The sequence below is a fragment of the Nannospalax galili genome, unplaced genomic scaffold (genome assembly GCF_000622305.1).
Source record: "Nannospalax galili isolate Female #2095 unplaced genomic scaffold, S.galili_v1.0 scaffold305, whole genome shotgun sequence".
Taxonomy (NCBI): Eukaryota; Metazoa; Chordata; class Mammalia; order Rodentia; family Spalacidae; genus Nannospalax; species Nannospalax galili.
In genome coordinates this window covers 9,773,926-9,793,817 of record NW_008356258.1, presented here as the reverse complement: position 1 = coordinate 9,793,817, position 19,892 = coordinate 9,773,926, and the positions used below count along the sequence as shown (strand labels likewise).

The 19,892-nt window shown below is 40.6% G+C and overlaps 1 protein-coding gene across 2 annotated transcripts in view; it reads right to left on the bottom strand.

Annotated features, from left to right (window-relative positions):
- The window catches only part of Tmem144 (transmembrane protein 144), a 34,189-nt gene extending 22,202 nt beyond the window's left edge, over positions 1-11,987 (bottom strand). The window contains exons 1-5 of one of the 2 annotated variants that reach the window (XM_008854315.3): positions 11,873-11,987; positions 8,326-8,494; positions 5,812-5,934; positions 3,696-3,795; positions 1,443-1,523 (exon numbers count right to left, since the gene is read on the bottom strand). In XM_008854315.3, the coding sequence (XP_008852537.1) occupies positions 1,443-1,523; positions 3,696-3,795; positions 5,812-5,934; positions 8,326-8,434 (413 nt within the window). In that variant the 5' untranslated portion in view covers positions 8,435-8,494; positions 11,873-11,987. Of the gene's footprint in view, positions 1-1,442; positions 1,524-3,695; positions 3,796-5,811; positions 5,935-6,307; positions 6,586-8,325; positions 8,495-11,872 lie in introns of those variants that run through there. The other variant, XM_029556759.1, reaches the window with a different exon arrangement.
- Positions 11,988-19,892: the final 7,905 nt, after the last annotated feature.

Here is a 19,892-nt window from a genome sequence, read left to right as displayed (position 1 = left end):
AAAAAAAAAAAAAAACAACTAAGACATGCTAAATTATAATTTTGTAGTGTAAAGGGGTTGTTTTAGAGAGAACTTCTCAAAGCTAGAATTCCATGTGAGCTACACAAAACACATAAAACTGCCTCTAACCAAAAAGTATCAAGAATTTATGTTTTTAAATAAGCTATGTCATTCATCTTCAATTGCCCTGGGACTACTCTCTAAGGCAACATTTCAATGACAAAGCGATTGTTCTGGAATGTACCTGGGGAAAAACCACCATTACTGGAGGAAGGGAAATATACTGTTCTTTCCCTGAAGACTGGAAAGTACTAAAATCTTTGTAGGCAGTGCTGTTGATTAAGTGTAGTGCTGACCGGGAATGTAAATGGAATCCAGAGAGGATAAGGAACTGATTGAAGGTGACCTAATTTTTCTTAGTGTTTTTTTGGCCAACATCACCTGATAGGGATTTAAAGTCATTTTCATCCTTTCTTGCACAGCACATACAACTGGACAGAAGGACGAAAACTGGGTGTTCAGAAGGGAATGAGTTTTCACAGGTGAGAGTAGTAGATTAGGAAGAATGGATGGCTGAACAGGGAAACCCGAAGCAGAATCAGCAGCCCTCCCACCTCGTGGTCCCTCTTACTGTGGCCAATCAGGATCTGAAGATACGAAATGAGAAAGTCAAGGCATACACAAGTCCTAAACTGTGGACTGCACTTCATAGCATGATGCTTTCTCCTTGTCTGAGGCCTGGGTATGCATTATCATTCCTTTCCCAGTTACCTACACTGAAGACCTACCCAGCGGTTAGTTAGTCATTCGGCAGTCTTCTTGGCCAAATTGGCTGTAACTATAATGACAGGGCTGGGTTCAGCTAACCTTCATAGAGTCTCAAAGCACAAGATAATGAAAATGAACTTCAAAGCAGTTAAATGATTTCTTTCCCAGTGTCTCAGAGCTTTGGGGAGGCAAAGCTGGGCCTCCTGGCCCTCTTTTCTGGTATTTTTTGTCATTGTAAACTAAGGAACTGAGGAAAATTGTACAAATTTATATAAATAGGACATGTCAAAATCTTCAGAAAGCACTCTCAGTGCATGTGGTAGTTTGAACGAGAATGTTCCACAAAGGCTCCAAGAGTCTGAACACTTTGTCCCTAGTTGGTGACACTGTCTGGGGAGGTTTAGGGAGTGTGACCTTGCTGGAGGAAGCATGTACTGGGGGTGGGCTTTAGCCTTGCCCACTCTCAGTCTGTCTCTCTGCTTCCTGAAGATGTGAGCACTCAGCTTTCTGCTCTGCTGCCATGCCTCTCCACCGTGACTGGTTCTTATCCCTCTGAAACTGTAAGCCAACTCTTCCTTCTAAAAGTTGCCTTGGTCATAGTATTTCATCATAGCAACAGAAAAGTAACTAATACAGTGCATTAAGGAATGGATGAAGTAGAAATAGTTGTGTACCTCACCACTGACAGCCCAGCTCCAATGTAATTCAGCAGTGGGTTTGATACTACTTCCGCATCCATCCCGAACCAGCCAAACCTGGAAATTTACAAAGCCACATTGAATTAGAGATTGTTGAAATGTTTTAGAGTAATGTTGAAGAAAATGGATGAGGGGGGGCAGACCCTTGGGTTTAAATCTTAGCTCTCACTGCACTAACTCTAACTTTGGTAAGTTTCTTTTCTACACTGTACTTCAAATCTCCGTGTTAAAGTATGGAAAATGGTGATTTGGGCATGGTGGAACATGCCTATAATCCTAACACTTCAAATGTGAGGAAGGAAGGTTGGGAGTCCAAGTCCAGTTGACATTACACAGTGAGACACTAGCTCAAAAAACAAAATAAAACAACAACAACAACAAAAATCTTCTTGGTTAAAATTCCTAGTCTTTGGCATTCACTTATATTTCTTTTTAAAAATTTATTTATCATGCCTTAACTTTGTTGCCATCATTATAGCTAATGATGGGAAGCCGTCCAGGCACAAGAGATAGGAAAGCAAGGAGAAAAAGCACTGTGTTTGATTTAAAAAAAAAGGATGGTGAGAGATAAAGAACATTAGGGAATGTGTGTGCTGAAGGTTAGTAAATTAGTTTGCCTGACTGTTTTGAAGTGATCATAAGAGTTTTAGTAAGGGCTGGGGAGATGGAGTGATAGCTCAATGGTTCAGAGCACTGGCTGCTCTTGCAGAGGACCTGAGTTTGATTCCCAGCATCCACATGATGGCTAACAACTGTCTACAACTCCAGTTCCAGGGGATCCAATGCCCTCTTCTGGCCTCTGTGGGCATTGCACACATGGGTGTACTTACATACATGCAGGTAAAACACTCGTACACATTAAAGGTTTTGGGGTAGAAGGGGAACCCCTAAAGTTAGGTAAGAGTATTGTTCTCTGTTCTGTTTCTCCAAGCATGACTTAAAGCTCACAAGATGCTGACCATAGGTAGCACACAGTTCAAACTTCCATGGTAACCAGGGTGCTTCCATTCCAGCCAGCCCTGTGTGAGATGAGGGAGCCTGGCAAATGTGGCTAGTATCAACCCGGACAAGGAAGGATCAAATCTGTCACTTTAAACAGCTTAAATTTCCATATAAATGGCCACCTTGTGGCTACTCCAATGGAGAGCATAGCTCTAGACCTGACTGGCAATTTTTTCCTTAAAGGGCCACACTGTTTTAGACTTGTGCCCCTGATCTTCTGCAACTACTCAGTTTTGCAATTGTAGTATAAAAGCAGGCACAGTCAATAATACTTAAATGCTTGGTTACTGTGAACATATCAATAAATCTCTACAAAAATGGCAGAGACTAGGGCGCAGATGGCTGACCCTGATCCAAGGAAGTACATGTACTCTGGAATTGGTACCTCTTCACACCTGGCTTGCTAGCTCTCTGGCCTTCAGCAGCTCAGCCTCTTTGAGTGTCAGTTCTCTTACTGCAGAGTGCTTTTCTCATACAGTTATAGAGAGATGAGGTGAGAATGATTCATATAACATGTCAATAAACTGTCATGCAGTACAGAGAGAGGCAGATGTCAGCTGTGTCTTTTCCTGCTTGTTTCCTAGATATTAATTCTTCACGTTTTAAGTTTTCAAATTTTAGTATTTATTTACTTTATTATTTATTTATATATTTTAATTAATTAATTAAGCCAGGGTCTTTCTTACCATGTAATCTGACTAACCTGGAGCTCACTATGTAGACCAGGCAGGCCTCAAACTCATAGAGATCTGCTTGCATCTGAGTGCTGGGATTAAAGGCATGTATCACCACACCCAGCCTATAATTCATTACTATTTTAAAAATTTTTTTGATTTATTAATTTTTATACTTATGTGTATGAATGTTTTGCCTTCATGGATATAAGTACACTTGTATGTGCAAACCTTCAGAGGCCAGAAGAGGGCATTGAATCCCTTGGAACTGGTGTTACAGACAGTTATTAGGTGCCATGTGAATGCTGGGAACCAAATCTGAGTCCTCTGTAATTAACTGCCGAGCCACCTTTCCAGCCCCAATTCTTCATTTTCTTTACATTGTTTTGATATCCTTTGCTCTGTCTTGAGGAGATGTCTAGATCATTTATTAAGAGCTTCAGACAAATAATAATTAAACATGGCACATTTCATGTACATGCTTTACCAGTCTCAGTTTATACTGAGTATAAAGTATGGGGAAACTTAGTTGAGATAATTTCAGTTGTGTTACCTTGAGCTTGCCCAGCCAGTTAAGGCATTAAATGATCCCCAGATAAGAATTCCAAGGCCTAAACCAATGGTTTTGATAACTGGGACAACAGCAATGTTCCCTGTAGACACAATATGCAGAAGAAATGGATTACTTCCAATAAAACAAATGTATTTATAAGGTAAATTAGTGGTTTTTTTCCTAACTTCAACCAGAGCTTTTGGGTAGACAAATTTAGCAAAGCACACCTCTTCATTTATTAAATAACCATTTTTAGCACTGACTTTATTGTAATTATTAAAAGGACTAAGGATAGTAAAAGTCTTTGGATGATAGTGAATTAGATTCTTGCATAACAGAGTAACTGCACAGGTGATAAAAGTTGACAGTTACCCTTAGGCTTGGGCTGGCACAAGCACTGACAAGAGTCTGCCACAGTATGGCTCTAGAATTTGCTTTCTGTACTCACTGACTTTTCTTCCAGATTTCTACATCCGTTGCTTTATGCTCTGAGGGTCATGCAGGATGAAGTCTATGAAAGTTTTGAAAGCTATCATTATCATGGTTATTACTGAGACAAGGTCTTGCTATGCTACACAGGCTAGCCTCCAACTCCTGGGCTCAAGAGGTGCCCTGCTGCAGCCTCCCCAGTGGCTGCGGCTGGCTGCTCCACCATACCCAGCTCATGACTAGTTTTTTCCAGCTTCTAATTTCTCAGCAACTTGGCCTTAGTTCTGCAATTTCCTCTCAGATGGTTTCATCTTGGATTTGCTACCTCTGTCTCCTAATTTCAGCCATCAACCAGTGGTACATAGATAACTCAGCCTCTCTACGATATTGCTGCAGTCTGGACCTACTTTAGCTTTAGTGTTATTCTGACAGAAAGGCTGCAACTAGATGACCCCCCACGATGGGAACGTTAGAGCCTTTCTGCTCAGAAGACCCCTGGCTTCTTTCGTTTTCCCTTTCGGAAAGGTTCTTTTCCTGGTTTCTTCAATACCACTATCCTCACCATCTACAAGAAAGTCTCTATGTCATCAGCTCCTTCCTTCCCTCTGTGCCCCACACCTGTCAGTTGTTATGATCTATAGTCTTCACCTCTGCGACATTTCTCAAGTTTGTCTCCCTACCTATACCAAGTAAGCTCTACACCTAGAAAGATCTACAAGACTTCAAGGGAGTGGTGCTGATCACCTGTAATTTCATCAGGAGGCTGAGGCAGGAAGATCAAGAGTTCTAGGCTAGTCTGGGCTACATAGTATAACTTATCTGAAAAAATCTAGGGATGGAAGGATGGAGGGAAGAAGGGAGGACAGAGAGAGAAAGAGAGATGAGAGAAGAGAGAGAGAGAGAGAAAGAAAGAGAATATTTTCAGGATGAAAAAATGGTTGCTGTTACTCTTTCTCCATTACACATGATAAACCATCACAGAGAGACATGTAAGGTACAATGATGGAAATACTATTGGAAATTTAAAGATTAACTTTTTTGATCTCTAATTAATGGAGTTTACAAAACTCATTTAATCATTCAAAAACTCAAATTAAGTAACCAATAATATCTCAACATTTTAAAATGTTATTTAATTTCAACCGAAATATTTCTAAAGATCCTTGATATTCAGAATTCTCTTAGTCAAAAAGAGCTTTGTGGGGTAGATTTATATCAAGAAGGGAACCATTTCTGATTAGCTAGCCAAAAGTATAAATTCTATACTTTCAGGAATTGATAAGGCAATAGGAGAAAATGTTTTGTTTGTTTATTCTGTAAAATAATGTTTTTCAAAATGATTATGTGTCTTTATTTTTAAGAAAAAGTTCTGAAAGTGATGTTAGTAAAGATTATTCTTTAATATAAATATCTTTTGATAAGCATGTTGGAGCAAGGTCAGAACATATAAAATAATGAGTTATGCCTCAAAAGAACTGAATAAATTTAGCATAACAATTTTCTAGCAGGAACTGGGAACTTACAAAACATTGAAAGGAACAAATCATGAAATTTCCATATATCTGAAAGGAAAAAATACAGTTACCATCTATTATCTCTGACTAAGGATTATCAGATCACCGTGCTGTTTCTCCCTACTGTGAATATAATTGTGTTGCTCATTGTATTACAGAAATGTATACATTACCTGTTGCCCAAATGCAGCCCCCAACCATTGCAAAAGGCCAAAACTTAGGGCAGTGTAGTATCAAGTTGACCACCAATGAGACCAGCCAAATGGCAGCACAAAGCACCCACTGAAGGAACATTCCTGAAACGAGACCACCTGGCATTACTGGTGCGGACTGATTTGAATATACTCTTGCTTAGGAATATTTATAAGACATTATTTACTAAGTGTGCATACAGTGGGCATGTGACACATTTGATTCTTACAACTACTCTTCATCTCATAATTAACCCAATGTTGGAAACCAAGAAAACAAATCTGAGATTAACTACCCTGGCCAAATAGCTGGTGGTTTGCACAACTGGGTATAAACCCTCATTGCTTGACACCAAAGCCCATACATTGTGATCCTGGTTAATGTTCTATTCTCTCATCTGTTAGACAAATTAAGAATTTCCTACCAAAGAATTCTGGGAAGACCCAGCATGTATCTCCACTCTAATGCCAAACTTACTGCCACATCAAAACAGGGCGTTGAAAGCTTCAGAACATCTCATCAGTCACGTAAGCCTGCAGGGATCATTTCTGCCACCTTGGGACACCAGTAACCATTATTGGCTCACATGGCTGGAGTTTAAGGCCTGTAGTGAGCCAGATTTTATGAGCTTGAGAATTAGACTTCTAGAAGTTCCTCTTTTACTTCCTATGCTTTGAGATGCTCTTTCCACTTATCTGAAGAGGAGGTAGATGAAGCTCAGAGGCAGTCATAACTTCATGTTGCCACTCTGGACTTTCACTTTGGAAAAGTTTTGCTTGTTTCTACTCATGCATTCTCACAGCAGAGGGGAGAAAACATGGCCGCAAAGAGAACAAGTCCTATCAGGCAGGAAAAGGAGCAACTGAGAAGCTGAAAACAAAAAAGCTGGTAAGACTTCCGGCAGGGAGTGGGCGTCACAGCTCAGTGGTAGAGCACTTGATATGTGTGGAGACCCTGGGTTCAGTTTCCAGAAACAAACAGGACTTGCCCAGGGTCACAAACCTAACTGTAAGCTCCATTCCACTCCTAGAAGCTAGACCACTTGTTCTCTTTTGGTTGTTTTTCTTCTAGTTTGCAAGCCTGTCCCAAGTCTAAAGGAAAAGAAAAAGGATAGAAGGAAAAGGATTCCTAATCCTGTTGCTTAAGTAGTATGAAACTAAAGAATTTGGGAGATTATTTAAAATGCTACCCAGAAGTTACCTTCCAAGGGGTATTCACCTGAGTGTCTCCCAACTCTGGCTGCTGGCCTCCAAAGGGAGGGTAGGGCATTTAAATGCAATGAATGGTTTTCCTTTCCTAAAAGTCAATTCACACTGTTTTTGCTATGCTGTGATAAGGGCATTCCTAAAAACATCACAGAAAACCATGCAGTGAAAACCATTATCAACAATGTATCAAAAGATCATAAAAGTCAAAATGTCCTTGAAACTATTTGGGAGCTCTTATCTAATTCCTAAAAGATTTGAGGGTTACCTCTTCAAAGGGAGGAATGTTAGAGTAGAAAAAGAAAGCCCAATTTAAAAGAAAGAAAGAAAGAAACAAAGAAAGAAAGAAAGAAAGAAAAAGAAAGAAAGAAAGAAAGAGTACATGAAGTTGTCAGAAAAAAGTGATGGGGAGATATGGGAGGTGTTGGAGGGGAGGGAGTGGGCATGGATTTGATCAAAACACCTTATAGGCATGTATGAAATTCTCGATAAAGTTTTTTTAGAAGTTACAGAAATAAAAAAATTCATGTAAATTTAAATCTTATTTACAAATAACATAATAAAAGAATTAAAATTAAAATTTAAGAAATTAAAAAATAATCAGAATTACAGTACAGTTTAACTGGTTTAATGATTAAGCACATGAATGCTATAATAAATGCAGCAGTTTAACTTGAAAAGGACTGCACAATCTGCAAGGAATGCAGCTTGTGAATCACTGCAGGATTGTGAAGTGACACCAGATACAGGTGCGGTGTGAAGTACAGCACATATGGTAAACTGGGGAGACACTTGTGGTGAGCTGAGGAAACCTGATGCACAGCTTTGCAGCAAAGGATGTGTGTGTACACATGCACAGGTTTTGGAAGTGTTACACATAGTTCTTAGACAGCAGCTGTTTTCTATGTTTTCCCTCATGTTTCCTTAGAGACAAAATGGATCTAGCAAACACAAATTCGTGTTATACTCAAGTTGTTGTCTGATGTATCAGTCATGCTGAAAACTGATTTTCAAACAAATGTTGAGAATAGACCTGTCTATAACTTACCTAGCTTACAAAAAGCAGATGCAGCCAGCAAGCCTTTAGTAGTACTCACTCTGGGTTCAGTACAATCCTCCTGTCCTGATTTTCTCTCAGATATACCAGCTTGGGTACTATCAAATGATTTATGCAAGTTCTATTCATTAGGCACTAGGATCAATAAAACTTGGTTTTGTAGCTATTACTTTTTAAAGACCAACCAAACCAAACCAAACAAACCCCAAGAAACCGAGTAAGTTTAACATTACCATCTCCAGTATCATATTTTTTAAGTGGTACAAAGTTGGAACCAAACAAGAGAATTGCTACAGAAGAAGAGAGATAGCCGGTGGCCAGGTCTGTTCCGTTGCTGCCCATGGCTGCAGGGGTGGCCGACAGTGAGCTGCCTCACTTTAGATTCCTGTTTTTCAAGAGTTTCTGAAATAAAACCAAAGGGAGAAGTTGGGACTCTGAACAAACTATAATCAGGGCATAGAGTTTGTTGCTACAAAGTACATAAGGCTCCTTTTTGCAGAGGACATTAGGCAAATATCTGTTATGCTCACATAGCATGATCATGCATTCATTTCTTCATTTATTCTACAAGTTTTAAAAAGATTTTTTTTTAAATTTTGATTTATATGTATGTGTATCTGTCTGTGTAAATGTATACCATGGGGGTGCAGGGCCCATGGAGGTCAGAAGAGGGCATCAGACCCCTGGAGCTGGAGTTACAAGTTACAGGTGATTGCGAGCCACCCCCCCCCCAATGTGAAATGGGTTCTAGGAACCAGCTGAAGTCCTCTGCAAGAGCAGCAAGCACTCTGAACCACTAAGCCATCTCTCCAGCTCCCCAACAATTTAATAAGATAGACCTTTTTTTTTTTTTGCCTTCAGAGTTTGAAAACTCTGTTTTTCCAAGATCTGGATCCAATTTTTATTACATTACAAAGATTATTCTCCTGTGAAGTGGACTGATATGATGAGAAGAATTGGGGGCTTGGACTCTGTTTACTTTTATTGGTTTTTATGTCAACCAAATTGGAAAGCACCTGGAAAGACTTTCACAGGAAAGCCTTCATTGTGCTTTACAAGGAAGAACTGTCACTGTATTTCAGCTGTGACTCTAAGGGCACATTTAAGTTGTATTGCTGCTATGGATTCAGAATCTCACTATTCTTTTTACCAGTCGTACACACATACTAGGTGCTAGTTCAAGTATCTTGCCTGGGGGTATTGCTCAGTGATATAGCACACTCTTAGCACATACTAGGCCCAGGGTTCCATCCTCAGCACAATGCACACATAAATAAATATTCTATATCATTTAGAATATTTTGAAACGAAGACAGGAGAAATGCTTCGTGTATCTTGTGAAGTCCAAGGCCCAGCATTAGTGTGCTGCACAATGCAGCCTGCGGAACAGTGTCAGGCAGCCAGGCAGCTCTCCCTGTTGTGCAACCTGGGAGCCCCAAGCCACGTGAAGACACCTGTTTTCATTTAAATTAATCATGTCAGAAAAAAAATTCCAGATCTTCAATCAAGTTAGCTGTGATTCAAGAGTTCAGAAGCCTGGAGAGTTCAGAAGCCTCAAGTGTCCAGCTGCTATCATACTGGACAAGGCAGATTCTAGAATTTCTCATTACTTCAGGAAGTTCTATCAGACATCCCTGCTATACTCATGAAAAAGTCCTGGTTCCCCAGTGCAGGATCAAAGGGCTAGGGAGATGGCTTAATGGGTGAAATGCCTGCTGTGACCCAAGTTCGCATCCCCAGCCTACACATAAATGCTGGGAGTGGCAGCATGCATCTGTAACCGAAGGCCTGGGGGACGTGGGAGGGTCAGGGATAGGAGGATTTCAGGGGCTCACTGGCCAATGTAGCCACAATAGTAGGCTGCAGATTCAATGAGAGACACTGTCTCAAAAAATTAAGTGGTGAGCACGTACACACACACACACACACACACACACACACACACACACCACAAATGTACACAAAAAGGATAAAAAAAATCCGTAATCAAGTCAGATATTTTTCAATGACAGCATTTGAAAAAGATCACTGACCACAATTCATCTTGTCAGCTATGTAAACTACAGAAGAAACAGAACAAAAGTCATTTTATCACAGTGCTTGCACAATGCCATTTTGAATTGAGATTTTTGTATACTGTCCCTCTGGAATAACCCAACTGGAATAGAATTCAGGATAATATAGCCCTTTTCCCTCAAATTCAATGTCATAGTGATAACTTTCTGTGCCTATATATTAATTCAAGCACACCTGAAATCCCTTTCCTTACTATTTTAATGATAAGTATTCAAAGATCCAGGTATTGTTCTTTATGTGTTTTTGTAGAGAATACTGAATAAACAACTACCTACAAAACCTCTTGACAGTGTTACAGAAAGCTTAACTGAAAACAGAAACAACTTCCAAGCAGGACAAGTTTTTGAAAGGAAAATACCTGCTTGAAATATATGTAGTTCCTTAAAAACAAAAACACTGCTGCAAAGAAAACATCTCCAGTGTTAGGATGTAACTAAGAAAGAGACACTGAGGCATATTTAATAAGTAACACAGGCCGTATATAGTGGCACACACCTTTGAACCCAGCACTCAGGAGGCAGAGGCAGGCAGATAGATCTCTGTAAGACAGAGGTCAGCCTGGTCTCCAAAGAGAGTTCCAGGCCAGCAGGGGCCACAGGGAAACCCTGTCTCAAAACAAACAAATAACAACAAAAGTAGCACTAAATAATAGCTGTGCTGATAGGCTCCTAGGAATTTCAAGCCCTGCAGTGGCTCAAGGATGAGGAAGCAGGAGGTGTCCAGAAGGAGGCAGGGTAACCTAGGCCTGCAGTGCTTGGGAGACTGAGGCAAGAGGAGCCTTGGTTCTAGACCAGCTGGGACTACTTGACTACTTAGGGAGACACAGGCAAAAGAAAAAAAATAAGCTATCAGAAGCAGGGAGTATTTGGAAAGCTAACAAGGGGCTGAGAATACAGGATTAGTAGCTAAGAAATCAGTTTTTCCCATTTTAATTAAAACAAGCAAAATAAAACCTTATAAGAACACGGATAGAAGACAACACCTAATCTTTAAATATAGCAAATTATTTGGCTGGAAAGAAGGCTCCACTAAGGAGTAGAAACGGGCACCCCACATCTCACCCCGGATGGAGAGAACAGGAGTGCTAACTGTAGTGCCCACAGCCTCGTTAGAATGCTGAATGAACTTCAGTCAATGTCAGATAAATGATCTTTACAGCATGCAGCTCTGGGCCATTTCAAAAAGCACGTGATCTAATCCAGGTGCACATGGCAATCCCCTGCTACAGGTAAGGATTTAAACCCCAAGGTTTAAATGAGGAACTAGTTATTTCAATAATTTATCATTTCATTTGAAGTTTTCAAAATTCTTCATCTTAAGGAAGTCCAAACCCTATTTTAAGGTTTATTTTTAAGTGCCCACTGATACTTTATGAAACTATGTTCATTCTTAATTCTACTACTCTTGTTTGACTGACTAATATATTTGCTCTACCCTTTTCCCTACTAATTTAAAATTTTAAGCAGTACCCTCCTTTTAAATTAGTATTCAATGTGCTTTGATTAACACCTCTCTCTTTCTGCTTCAAATCTTTCATTTTTGGTTTCATGTTAATTTCCTCCAATCTGCAGACGGCTTCGGCAGTCTCTGGACTAACACCACCAGTATTGGCATGTATTTACTCTGGGCTGAGTTTTTCTTAACCACCTACACGTCCCTCAGCAGTCCCCGGACTCAAGACCGCCAGGCTGGGTCGGTACTCACTGTGCTGGCCGTCAGAACAGAGTTCCAGGCCGGGTCATCCCGCTGCCGGCGCGGCGCCAGTGGAAGACTTCCTGAGGGCGGGTCCCCTGGGAGGCCAGAGTCCCTCCCAGGCGCAGTCTGGGGACAGACTACCAGCTGCGGGGCTGGAGCAGTCAGGTGACTCGCCGAGGAGTCGCCGGTTCGCTTGTCAATCAGCCGGCTAATCAGAAACGTTCTTCGTCTTTAAAGATCTTAACAGGGGGCTTAGCATGTCACCCTGTCTTAAATGCCATAGCTTTATGTGTGCTGTGGATAAAACAAAAAATGAGATATTTCACACGATTAAAAAGAAAATGATAATCACCCAATTTGTCCTGCCCTGCTAGGCAAGTGCTTTGCTGAGCTGCTCTTTTTTTTTTCACTTTTTTATTTTGAGATGGAGTCCCACAGGGTTGCCCAAGATGAACTTACGCTAACTCTCTAATCAAAGGTAGACTTTGAACTTGTAATCCTGCTGCTTCAGCCTCCTCCCGAAGCTGGGGTTATAGATAGGCCTGGGCAACTAAGGCCCAGCATCACAAATTCTTTGCAAATGTATCCAAACCACTTAACTGCATATAGATGTAATGTGTACTAAGTGCCATGTAGGAATGTCACCTACCCAGATTCTGGGTTGCTGGCACACTGCAACGCCCAAAGGAGGTGGCTTTATACTATCCACATACTAGAGCAACTGAAATAAAGTGTGGCTCAGAATCAGTTGCTTTGGAAATTTCCTCCAGGTAGCTTTAACATGAAGCCAGGGTGTTGGTCCTATTCCAGATCAATACTTGCCCATTAGCTGTAAGAATCACTGAAGGAATGAACGAGTCAGGATGCAGATTTCCAACACCTTGATTCAGATTTTGAGAACTATTGCTCTTTGCTCTAATATGTAGCCACAAGAGCAGGAGGCTGTTCCAATTAGAATTTGAAATTTGGTGATTCACGAACTCTGGACCCTCTGCAGCTGCCAATAGCCTTGAGTGCACGACTGAGCACCCTGCAGAGCTCCCCTGGACAGATGTGATTTATGTTGCTCTTGCTGGGTAGCCTTCCTGGTGCAGGTATAGCAGAGCACACAGACAAGAACTTCCAGATCAGATTGGAAGTCTCAGGTCCTGTCCCAGTCTGCATTTAAGAGGCCTCTTGAAGTGATTTAAGCTGAGGCCATGCACTGGTTGGATGGAGGAGAGAAAAGGCAAAAGGATGCTGAAAAATGAGGTTTCCAGGTAGAAGACTTTGCTTTCAACACTACATTCATCAGATTAATCACACGTGAAGGCAGAGTATCGTTTGAAAAATGAAAGAAGTCAAGCCTCCACATTTAAGGGAAATGATTAATTTAGCAGTTCAGAAAGATTTTGAAGAATTACGTTCCCTTTGATGTGCATCCATATTTATGCAGGCACACCTCTGCTTATGGTGTGTGGTTTCGCATTTTTTGAGATTAGAGTTCTTTTTCTTCTCTTCTTTTCAAATTAAATTAAGAGTTTGTGGCAATCTTACATTAAGCAAGTCTATCAGAGCCGTTGTTTCCCAGCATGCGCTCACTCCGACTGTCTGTGTCCTACTTTGGTAATGCTCATGCTGGTTCAGTCATTTTTGTTACTATTATGTCTATTTTGATGATCAGTGACTTTTTATTTATTATTTTTATTTTATGTGTATGAGTGTATTGCCTGCATACATGTGAGTGCACCCGTGTGATGCAATGCTGTGGAGGTCAGACGAGGGCTTCGGATTCCCCTGGAACTGGAGTTAAGGATGGTTCATGGGTGCTGGGAATCAAACCCGAGTCCTCTGCAAGAGCAGTCAGTGCTCTTAACCGCTGAGTCATCTCTCCAGCCCTGATCAGTGATTTTTTTATGATGCTCTTCTAATTGTGTTTGGGTGTCAAACTTCTACCACTTAGAATGGAGCTTTTTCCTTCTGGCGTTAGAGATGAAATTCTGTACCTTTTTTTTTATTTTTAAAATATTTTATTTTTTATTTGTATGAATGTATTGCCTGCATGTATGAAAGTGTACCCATGTCATACAGTGTCCTCAGAGATCAGAAGAGGGTATCAGATTCTCCTAGAACTGGAGCTACAGATGGCTGTTAGCAGCCATGGGGGTGCTGGGAATTGAACCCGGGTCCTCTGCAAGAACAGTCAGTGTTCTTAACCGCTGAGCCAACTCTCCAGTTCTGAAATCCAGGACCTTTGTACATGCCAGGCAAATGCTTACCACTAACTTACCTTCCTACTTTTCTACTTTCCTGACTGTAACTATCAGATGAAAAGTGTGTAGATACTGTCTGTGTGTGGTGGTGGCACATAAAAAAAAATCTGCCTCTTGGAGTTGTTCAACCAAGAGGGAGCCTGCTCTAATCTGAGCTCTGATTTCTCTTAGAACTGTTTTGTCCTGAACAACCTCCCCTCCCTCCCATATTTACTGAACAGCATATCAGTCAGGGTGTGGGAAAGGAATGAGGAACTTTGCCTCCAAGAATCTTTAATCAGAGATTACTAGGGAAGGCATTATTTTCAGACACTACTGACCCAGAACAGCACACAAAACACAAACAGATGTTATCATCCCATGCCCACACGCATTTCTAATACTTGTGGGGATACAATGTTTTCAACATAATTGCTTCTTTTAGCAGTGGTCTTAGGTCTAATTAACATATCTCATGTACACATAGATTGTTCTGAGTCAAGGGCATAGCAGAGTCACAACAGGGAACATGGGGTAAGAGTAAAGCTAGGCATTAAGTTTAGTTTATGAGTTACTTATATCAGACATTGTTTTTCTTAAAGGCTGATTAAACAAGCTCAGTATACAGTAGGAAAACAGATTGTATAGAGTAATAAATGATCTCAAAGCATATGGTTGACTTGGTCCCAGAAAATTCAGTCCTATATCTATGTCCTCTGGTGCTTTATCAGTTTGGCAAAATCCTGTATGCCAATTCTTACTGTTGTTTCCTGGGTTTGAGAGAGAGAGGTCCTATCTAGAAAATCATTGCCTGTAACCAATGTCTCAAAGTGCTCGCCCTGTCTTTTTTCTAGTAATTTCTCAATTTCAATTCTTACATCTTTGATGTATTTTGAATTGGATATATAAACAAGAAAATATATTGGCGAGGGTGAAAGAATTTTTTGAAATATTTTATTTATTGTTTTTATGTTATGTGTATGCGTGTATTGTCTGCATGTAGATAAGTGCACCCGTGTTGTGCAATGCCCACGGAAGACAGAAAAGGCTGTTGGAAATTTTCACAAGCTGTTAGTGGGAAGTAGGAAGGTAAATTTATTCTCCTCTTGTAGAACAGTATAGAGGTTTAGTAAAAAGCTAAAAATTGGACTGGAGTTATACTCACTTGTACAGTGCTTACCTAGTATGTACAAGGTCCTGGGTTACATAGTAAGCACCGAGCAAATAAAACAAGCAAACAGAAAGGAAATAGGGTCCTTGAATAGATATCCAAAGACACACTGGCATGCTCATGTTTATCACAGCACTCAAAAATGTGTAAGGAAAACAATAGACTCAATCATAAAGACAAAATCCTGCCATGGAGGTAGGAATGGAACTGAAAATATTCCACTGAGTGAAATAAGCCAGACATAGAAAGACAGGACTGTGTATTCTCACTCTGGTGTAGAAACTGAAAAGTACAAACCGTGGTCTCCAAGGACTCGGAAGGGTACAGGGGTAGGTGGGAAAATGGTGGTTGGATTTGATCAGTGACTATATGCATGTATGGAAATATGCCGAACCTCTTTAACATGTGCAAGGAATACATACTATCAAAGAATAAACATAATAAATGCTCCTCTAGTGAACACAAGACAATACAGTGAAATGGCCTTACTGCTAACAATGAGAGTGGTAACACAACACAACAGGTTTTCAGTGGAGGAAAATGCTGTATCAGACTGTTCATAGCTACAGAGAAGTCAACTTCAAAGTTTCAGAGGAGAGGCTGCCTTCCTTCTGGGTGCTAATGATGCCGATGATTTTCATAATTAGGAAAGGTTCCAGATCTACTCAGCCTGCAATCTACAAATGCAACAATGTGCTAGAGAGATGGCTCATTGATTAAGAGCACTGGCTGCTCTTGCAGAGGACCCAGGTTTGGTTCCCAGCACCCAAATGTTGGCTAACATCCATCCATAACTCCAGTTTCAGGGGGTTCAACACCTTCTTCTGACCTCTGTAGGTACTGCTTAACATGAATGCACTTACACACATGCAGACAATGCACTCATACATGTAGAATAAAAATAAGTAAATATAAGAAGTCTGAATGATGGCAATCAGCTTGCTACACAATTAGCTGAATATTCTAAACCCTCAGTTGAGACAATGCAGGAAAATAATTCTTTTCAAAATTTTATTGTTCATTTACACAAACACACAAACACTCTGGAGGAAATGTACAAGATCAATGATATTTTCATGCATAATAGCACAGCATATATGCTGCAGCACATGGATCCAGGAATAATTTTGACTTTCAAATCTCATTCTTTAAGAAATACACGGCAGGGGCTGGACAGATGGCTCAGTGGTTATGAGCACTGGCTGCTTTTGCAGAGGATCTGGGTTCAGTTCTCAGTACCCACATGGCAGTTAACGGCCATCCATAACTCAGTCAGGTGATCTGAAGCCCTGTTTTAGCTTCTACAGGCACTGCCTGAGTGGGTGCACTTACATCCATGCATGTAAAAAATTCATAATGCACACAAAATAAGTAACTTTAAAAAAATTTAAAAAGAGGGCTGGAGAGATGGCTCATTGGTTAAGAGCGCTGGCTGTTCTTGCAGAAGACCTTGGTTCGAATCCCAGCACCCATATGGTGGCTAACACCCATCTGTAACTCCAGTTCCAGGGGATCCAATGTCCTCTTCTGACCTCCGCAGGCACTGCAGCACATGGGTCCACTTGCATACATGTAGGCATAGCACTCATACACATTTTCTTTCCAATTGTATCTTGTGTGTTAATGACTAAACATAAAGGTCTATAATGGAAGAATTTTAAAAGATTCAGTTAATAAGCTATGTGTGATAGGCTTTAATCCCAACACTCAAGAACCAAATGTGTCCAGCCTGGTCTACCTAGTGAGACTTCCAGGCCAACGAGAATTACATGATGAGACCTTGTCTTAAAAAAAAAAAAAATTCAGGCTCTAAGTTTAAGTTCATGTATTAGCAATATTTCTCTAGGAAAGCCATTTTTCAATTCTTTTTTTAAAAATTCTTTTAGGTAGCATAAAAAATAATAGGTTTCATTGTGACATTCTCATTCACTATCATTGGATCCCACTTACACTCACCCCCAGCTACTCTCTAGTGTCCCTCTGATGTGATCAGGAAATAGAAATTGACTGTCAGTTTAGGAGCAGTAGCTTCCGGAATGGCCTTGGTTCTCTGCCCAGGAATGCCAGAAGAGAACTCTGGTTTCTTATCTCCCCCTAAACCAGCTCCCTTGCTTGGAGGCTACTGGGGAGGATGGGGTTCCACCAGAGGATGGAGCTGTAGCTCCAGTCCAAACACCAGTCCCTTCTGGCGAACTGCTTTAGAGTTGGAGCTCTAGATTTTCATTAAAAATAGGTTCATTTGTTGCACAATTTCAACCCATCTCCTAAATAATTGTAGAGTTACCTCTTGAGAGGGGTTTTGTTACAGTGGCCTTGATCAGGGCTCTGTTGAATCCCATTAAGGGAAAGTTTTTTCACTGAGCTGGGTGGAGACCTAACATTTCTAGTTACCCAAAACATGAACTAATCTGGTTTGGCTGGTCAGTCACCTGGCTAAGAGACCACACATTGGGAGGCTGCTGCACCTTAATCATGCTAAAGAGATGGGAGGAATAATTATCCTTCTATCAATAGTGTATTTTTCTTTCCTAGAAAGACATACTGTGGAGTGAGCCAAGGTGAGGCTCTGTTAAAGGTTAAAGGCTAAAAGCTTTGTCTGCCTGCTTTTTGGAGTACTGTCTCGGTTAGGCATAACTTTTCATTTTTCTTTTCTTTTTTTTTTTCCCCTGTCTTTCTTTTGGATGTTGGCCAAAGTCTAAGTATGCTTTCTCTAGTATCTTGGGCTTTTTAAAAAACCTTTTCTCTGTGAAGAATCAATCCATCCCATCCCATCTTCCACTGCTCATACACAGCCTGGTTGTTTCTTCTTCTTCTCCGTCTTCCTCCTCTAGGCAGTTGTCAGCATTTACATCTTGCCTATCCTAGGGTTTTTCTTTTAAACTCTTTTTTTAAAAAATATTTTCTTTATTATTTTTATTTTATGTGTATGAGTGTATTGCCTGCTTTTTAAGAGCTATCTTCTGAGCCTATTGTACATCAATTCCCTCTGATATAAAACATGATATAAAATATCCCATCTTAGAGAGTAGCTGGCTAAGACATAGGCTGTTCTAAAGGAAGACGAAACATTCCACCCTGCAAGGAAGCTTGTTAAGTTCAGGAAGCAAATAACTCAAAAGCTTCAGAAAGTCCTTGAAACAGATTGACTGTAGCTCTCCCTCATCAAGCATATGTAAGTCCTAAGGATTGCTAAGAGACACTCATACAAATCAAACTGCCCTGAAGAGGCTCTGACCAGCCAAGCTACCTAGAAGAGCACCTGAGCTGTCCAGAAGAGACACTCTCTAACCTGTTACCCTGTTTGAAAACAGTGAGCTCCAGGTTTCCTGCTTTTTGTGAGCTGTCACCCATGTTGGGATGAGCTTTGGTGACACAACCATCTTTGAGTCATTTCTGCTCCTGTAAGTAACCCCTGACCCATACTCCTGTAAGTAATCCCAATTAACTCATTAGTTTACTAGGTTGGGCTATGGTAGTATCCTTACCACCAAAAGGTCTGTCATCAGTTCCCTAGCTAGGGTGAGTTGACATCTGTTCATGTCTCTCCCAGAGAAGTGTCACACAACAGAGTCCATTCTTATTTTATTAAGAGCCTAAGAGCCAAAAGGAGGGGACCCCTAAAATTCCCTGGTAATATATGGTACTCCAGGAGGGACTCCTTAAAATATCCATTAACATCTCCAATCCCCCTTACTGGTCCTCTTCCTACTCCCAAATAATCCTCTTTCATATCACAAACATATACGTATATATAATGCGTATAGACTCCATATATAAGAGAAGATACACTTCCTTTCTTCCCCCTCACTACCTCTCTTGTTCTTCCCACTCCATACTTTTAAACTGCCCTCATAATCCCCCATCTGTTTTTATGTACATATATATTCATATTTAAACCTAGAGTCTGCATAGCAGAGAAAACCTGGAGTATTTATTTGTCTTTCTGAGTCTGGATTATTCCATAACATTCGATCTCTAGTTTACCCACGGTCCTACAACTGTCATTCATTTTTATGGCTAAATAAACATCTTAAACATCCTTAATGTGAGCAAAGATACAAATTGTATAAAGTACTAGAATTTATAGTTTTTGTTCTGACACTTGAAGAACTTGGAAGTCTTCACTCAGATTGACAAGAAAAATGGCTAAGCGAACTGAAAATTAATGACTTAGAGGTCTGAGACCACAGCTTGAACCACCTCCCTAATAACAGCTGAGGAGGTAAGTGAACAAAGCTCACTGGAGAACAAAAGCCCCAAGAGACAGTTATAGGTTAGGTGTGCTGGAAGGGTCATCAGGAACTTGGCACAAGGGCGGAGTGGCCACAGAATGGGGTACTCTGGCAGAGTGGTGTCCAGACCTAGGGGGAACACCACAGGGCAGTGTTTTATTTTCAGAAGGCTCAATGGATTCTCAAAATGAAGATGGGAGGATTTCTTCTTTTTTTAAATTTTAAAATATTTTATTTATTATTTTATCAGGAACTTGGCACAAGGGCGGAGTGGCCACAGAATGGGGTACTCTGGCAGAGTGGTGTCCAGACCTAGGGGGAACACCACAGGGCAGTGTTTTATTTTCAGAAGGCTCAATGGATTCTCAAAATGAAGATGGGAGGATTTCTTCTTT